Source organism: Lathyrus oleraceus, chromosome 4 (assembly GCF_024323335.1).
Source record: "Lathyrus oleraceus cultivar Zhongwan6 chromosome 4, CAAS_Psat_ZW6_1.0, whole genome shotgun sequence".
Classification (NCBI taxonomy): domain Eukaryota; kingdom Viridiplantae; phylum Streptophyta; class Magnoliopsida; order Fabales; family Fabaceae; genus Lathyrus; species Lathyrus oleraceus.
Genome location: NC_066582.1, coordinates 17593839 through 17600499, shown reverse-complemented (window position 1 = coordinate 17600499; position 6661 = coordinate 17593839). Strand labels below are relative to the sequence as shown.

The 6661-nt window shown below is 38.8% G+C and overlaps 1 protein-coding gene across 1 annotated transcript; it reads right to left on the bottom strand.

Moving 5' to 3' along the window:
* Nucleotides 1-5814: 5814 nt before the first annotated feature.
* Nucleotides 5815-6345, bottom strand: LOC127135783 (uncharacterized). The gene has a single exon (XM_051062418.1). It carries the CDS (start codon nt 6343-6345, stop codon nt 5815-5817), a length of 531 nt encoding a protein of 176 aa, XP_050918375.1.
* Between the last annotated feature and the right edge of the window lie 316 nt (nt 6346-6661).

The following is a 6661-nucleotide window of genomic DNA, read 5'->3' as shown; positions in this document are numbered from 1 at the left end:
ACTTTGTTTTTTTTTTAAGGCAACCTCTCTTTTTAAGGGTCCTCAGCAGAGTCGCCAATTCTGTCATACGGTGAACTGACTTTTGATGTTTTTGCTTTGGAAAGCAAATGTCGCGGATAGCAAGAGTCGCCACCGACTTTTCTTTTATCCAATGAGGAAAGGCGGAAAAGAACAGGAAAGACCTTGATTAGATTTTGGGTTCGGGAGGTACATTATACAAAGGGAAGGTGTTAGCACCCTTTGTATCCATGGTTATCCATGGGCTCTTAATTGCTTAATCACTTATGTTTTTCTTGTCCGAAAAAGTGTTTGAGAACTGTTTAGAAAATGTTTTGAAAAGAGAGTTTAACTTTGTAATGATTCTTGTACGACTGTATACAAAGTATTTATCTCATTTAATTTTGAAAGCTGTTTAGAAAAATATAACTTGGCAATGATTCTAGTACGAATGTATACCAAGTGGTGATTTTCTAATAGATGTTTTGCAAAGTGTGAGGTGTGAAAAGTATTTTAAGTTGTGAGTCAACATTTAAGAGTTATACCTACCCAAGGTCTTTATGGGTATTTCCTATCCTTAGGAGGGTAAGACTGTCCTTACTATTGAGAAATAAGTAGTCTTATCCTTTGGATGTAAAGGGACATCGTAGGGTCATCGATTGGTCATTGGAGGCAACATTTGTAAGGATACCTTAGCATTCGAAGGGACAATCATCATTAACTCGTAGGCTACAATGAAGGGTCATCGAGGGACAAAATCATATATTCGCAGGCGACATCCGATGGACTATGATTTATCTTATAGGGACATGATGATTTAACCGAATGGCCTTTGCTAAGTGTATCCCGACATTCACGGGACATGACCGTAATACCGTAAGGCAACAAAGAGAGGGCCAGGATCATATATTCAAAGGCACCATTTGTAATCAGTTAGGTAATTAGGATGAATCTCCACAAGGGTATCCCACAAATAAAGTGGAATACCTAGCAAGCTACCTTCTTCGGGAATATGTGAGCCCTTACAAAATTCAGCAAACAGGTCAGAATACCAAATGGGGTGCAATCAATAGTTGCACCGAACAAAGGAATCGCAGCAGTAATAATGTCAGGCAAATAATACACAGATATGATAGGACATGTCAGATAAATATAAAACAGAATAGAAAAAAATTCAGAGACTGTCATGTTCGCTACTGCCTCGCCTAGCGAAGGCTTGGCGAACACTCGCTACATGTTCGCGTAGCGATGTGCTAGCGAACGGCTGCGGGTTTTGAGTTTAATAACAGTACGATTTCAGCAAGCTCCAAACCCTATGGCATCCATTACAGAAATTACATGGTTAAACATTCAAGACATCCATGCATACTTAAATCCACATGCAAAACCTAAGATACATTTATAAATTCAATCATAATGCCAAATGTAAATTGGGAGCATAAAGCGGTAGTGGTAGTGCAAACCTGTTTGCAATTGAATTGCAATGTTGAATTGGCAGATCACTCTTAGGGTTGGTGTCGGATTGAGTTGGGCGGAGGTAACCTTTGTGCAGATGAGTTTCCTTCAGGGTTTCCTTTAGGGTTGTTCTGAATTCTCTTGGTTAGCCTCCAGGGTTTTTCCGGTTGCCTCTGTTAGGGTTTGCTTGTTCCCTCTCTGTCCACCGTCTGTCTCTGTCCCTTTTTTCTGAATGAGGTCTTGGTATTTATAATAATTTTTGTGACCTAATGGGCTCAGAATGAAGCCCAAAATTTCTGGTATTCGCAAGCTTCGCTAGGCGAGTGGTGCAGCGAAGAGTTCGCTAGGCGAAGGATTTTGCTCGCCTAGCGAGCAAGCCATTTTAAGTCATTTGCTGGATTTGGCCACCTGTGTGCTGGGTCTTTGTTCTTTTAAGATCAACGTCTTGAAAAATGAGTTAGGGTGCCTTGAAAAATGTCTTGCAAGATTAACGGGCAAATTTTGGGGTATGACACCATTAACTATTAACATTTACTTTTTGCTCTTTACATTTATGCAATTTACTATTCTTGTACATTTTATTCATTTGCTTTTGCTCTTTGCTCATTTGACATGTTTATGTTAATGCAATTTGCCCTTTGCTCACTTGAGCATATAATCGTGTATATATCATTGTGTTTGTGTTTTGTTTTGTTTGTTGTGGACCAAATGCAAAGAAATGAACAAATGGACTTAGACTTTAGGACTTTCCCTATGAAATTTTGGAGTCAAAGAGCAACTAGGCATTGGGCCTTTAGAATGCTATTAAATGCTAAAGAGAACTTTGAAGAGACCATTTTCTAAACTCCTTCTTGTTCATTCTTGGTTTGTTTGATAGAACTTTTTAATGTGTGTGTTCTTGTACTAGGGATTCCAACATTGGGCCTAAGAGAGGAACCATTGCCATGAGCTTCTAAGAGAGGGAGATCTAAGAGCCATTGAGGAACTTTCCAAGAGCTTGTTTGATTATGTTGATTGCTTGAGCTTACTATTATTTTGCTTGCATATTCCAAAGGATGGGAGCTACTTGGATCATCAATATGATCTCAAGAGAGGAGCTCCATTTGTGGTTTTATTTCTTATCCCTTATCTCTTGTATGTTTAGGAATTTAGCCCTTCTTCTTCTCTCCATCCTAACCCAAGTCAAAACTTTTGTGCAAACATTTGATATTTCTCTTCAAATATTAGAAATCTAAGCCTTATGCTTTTGATTTTCAAACTTTCTTTTCATAACACTTATTTTGAATTGAACCTTTAAGTCAACTTTGACCATATTTTATAAATACTTTTCATTGGTAAATATAACTCATTCAAATATTTTTTGTGGTTTCAATGACCACTTTCTTAATCAAACCCTTTTTATAACCCTTAGCTATTAGGTTTGAGTTATCCTTGAGGTAGATGTAATACTCACCTATATCCTTAGTGATGGAAAATGAGTCTTCCATGCTTATTATAGGGTTAACCCCTCACTAGCATGTTGAAGCTATCCTCACATGGTGGATTTGTGGTTTTAGGTTGAGTCTTCTCCCTTGGATAACAAAAGACCTTAAGGATTTTGGACCAATAAATTCACCAACTCCTTTTGAGATTTTTACCCCAAACTACGAGGTTTTGATCCTAATATTTTTAAGATGGTACGTAGGCAATGAGTTTATCCATTTAAACACAAAATGTAAATAACTTGTATATTCTCTTCTCATCTCTTCAATCATGTTTTCACAAACAAATTTTTCACAACATACCAACCTTACAACAGATGTGAAAAGGGCTCCTTAGGAGTACCTAGGATGTTTTGGGTGCTTAAAACCTTCTCATTGCATAACCAACCCCATTACCCCGATCTCTGACATTTTTACTAGTTTTTGATTCGATAAAACTTTCAGGTTTTTGTTCGCTTTCTAACCATTCCTTTGGATAAATAGAAGTACGGTGGTGACTCGACTTGAATGGATTACCTTAGATTTAGTCAATATTTCTAAATGGTAACGAATATCCCGCTACATGATTCTTTTAGCAACAGCCAAGAATACCTGACCCTGTTTGAGGAAACTAGTTAAGAGATAAAATGATAGTTCAATGACGATTCTTAGCAACAGCTAGAAATACGTGACTCTGTTTAAGGAAATATTTTGAGATCGTATGTTGACTCTATTGGAGGAAATTCCTAACAACGGCTGGGAAATTATGGATTTTGATGAATCAACTGAATATAAGTTTTCAGAAGATACTTATAATATGATGTCATGTATGCAAGATGTCGATGCATTTTCGAGTTGCTGCAGGGGAATTATGGAAAATGCAAAGTTTGCAAGTTGTGCCAAGTGATTGGGCTTGAAAATTTGGTTGGGGAAAGTGTTGGCTTTCCGGCATTGGATAATTGGAATTTCCGATATCCAAGCAAGCACTAGGTGCAATAGCTAAGGATTTCTGCTGGAGAAGAAATGATTGGCCAAGTCCACGGGACTGTGTGGTGCGTTTAGGTTGGGGATACCAAATGTATTTTTGGTTACCTTTAGATACTTATGAAAGAGAAGTAATTCTATGTTGTTTCCCTTAAAGTTTTTGTTTGAAAAAGATTGTTTTTATCAAGAAATTCCGATGTGATATCATTTTGAGAAAAAGTCATATTTCGCAGACAAAATAGGAAAAGTAAAATTATTAAGCATGTATAAGGGAACTGATTTTATTGATAAACGTCCCAAAAACGGGTGATTTTGTACAAATAAGCAATTCCAAAAAGAGGTGATTGCAAAAAGAAATTGGAAAACTATAATGGCAATGAAACATCTCGGGTTTCCACCAAATTTTAATTCTGATATAGTCTCTATGCCTTTGGTCGTCCTTTGATCTTGCTTTCAGAAGGAGAGTGACTGGATTGACTTGCGGAGGATTGAAAAAGGATTCTTGGCGGGATGCAGCCTCTCGCTTTTATTAAATCCCTAATTTTTACCTAAACCGCCCTTTCGGGTTTTCAGTCTACCGGGATACCCATTTTTTACATAAGTCGCCCTTTTAGGTTTTCAACTTATCGGGCTATTTTTTTATTTATTTTTTCAAGCATAGTACTTTTTGACTGCATCCGCATTCACAGGGGATGAAAGATCTTCATCATCCATAGTTACAAGGATCAAGGCTCCTCTAGAGAAGACTTCTCACAATGTATGGGCCTTCGTAATTCGGTGTCCATTTGCCCCTTGGATCGGTGTGAGTGGGCAGAATCTTCTTCAATACAAGGTCTCCAACCTCGAGGTTGTGGGGGAAGACCTTCTTTTTGTGTTCCTTTTTGATGCGCTTTTGATAAAGCTGGTCGTAGTAGATGGCTGCCAAGCACTTCTCATCAATGAGGTTTAATTGGTCAAATCGGGCTTGGACCCGTTCGACTTCAACAAGCTTGACATCTGTCAAAATCCTTAAGGAAGGAATCTCTACTTCAATTGGCAAGACTGCATCCATGCCATACACGAGAGAGAAAGGAGTTGCCCTAGTGGAAGTACGCAGTGAAGTGCGATAGCCATGTAATGCGAACAAGAGCATTTCGTACCAATATTTGTAGGTTTCCACCATCTTTTACATGATAATCTTAATGTATTTGTTGGCTGCCTTAACAACACCATTCATCTTAGGCCTATAAGGCAATGAGCTGTGGTGGCCAATTTTGAAGCTTCGATATAGCTCTTTCGTCATCTTGTTATTGAGGTTAGATCCATTATCAATAATGATCTTGTTGGGGACCCCATAACGGCAGATGATTTCTTTTCTTATGAACCAAGCCATCACTTGTCTGGTAACGTTGGCGTATGAAATTGCTTCCACCCATTTTATGAAATGGTCAATGGCTACAAGGATGAAGTGATGCCCATTCGAGGAAGTTGGCTATATGCATCCGATTATGTCAATGCCTCACATGGAAAAAGGCCAAGGAGTATCAAGACATTAAGTGGAATTGGTGGTACATGAATCTTGTCGGCATAAATCTGGCATTTATGGCATGTTTAGACATGGCGGTGACAATCAAACTCCATAGTCATCCAATAGTAGTCGGCCCTCAAGATTTTCTTCATCATAGTGTGTCCACTGACATGCGTCCCAAAGGAGCCTTCATGGATTTTCATTATGATTTGGTTTGCTTCTTGCTTGTTCACACATCTTAGAAAAATCGAATCATAATTTCTCTTGTATAGTATCCTTCCACTTAATAAGAACTTGGAAGACAGTTTCTGAAGATACTTCTTGTCGGTGATGGATGTATCCTTGGGGTATTCTTGGCACTCCAGGAATATCATGATGTCATAGAACCAAGGATAACCATTGGCTTCGTCTTCAGCCACCAAACAGTAAGCGGGCTCGTCCAAGTAGTTGAGGTGAAAGGGGTGGTGCTTCATTCTTCCACTTAACCTTAAACATGGACGCCAAAGTTGCTAATGCATCGGCTAACTGATTCTCCTCTCGAGGGATGTGATGGAATGTGATCTCATCAAAGTAAGGGATTAGTTTTAAGACATTCTCCTTGTAAGGGATGAGCTTATGATTTCTAGTATCCCAACATCCTTTGACTTGGTTGATCACCAAGGCTGAATCTCTATAGACTTCAAGGATTTTGATCCTAAGATTAATTATAGTTTCAATACCAAAGATACAATTATTTTTACATTCAAAGCACAACCTTGTGGTGAAGGGGAGGTGAAAACTAGTTAGGGAGGTGATAACTGCTCCAATGCCATTGTCATGAGCGTTAGAAGCTCCATCAAAAACCAAAGTCCAATGGGACCCAGGCTCAGGTCCTTCCTCAGGGTCGGGGATGTTGCAATCCCTAATCAACATAATATCTTCATCGGGAAATTCAAAGTTCATAGACTGGTAGTCCTCCAAGGGCTGATGTACAAGATAGTCGGACAATACACTCCCTTTGATGTCCTTTTGAGTGACATGTTGGATGCATACCCGGTTAAAGCCATTTGCATCGGGATACTCTACCGATAAGAGCAGGCTTCTCAAAGATGTATTTGACGGGGTCCATCTTAGAGATCAATAATGTTGTATGAGTGAGCATGTACTGTCTTAAGCGTTTGGCAACCCAAGCTAATGCACAACAAGTCTTTTCAAGCATTGAATACCTACTTTCGTAATCGGTAAACTTCTTGCTTAAGTAATATATATTGTGCTCTTT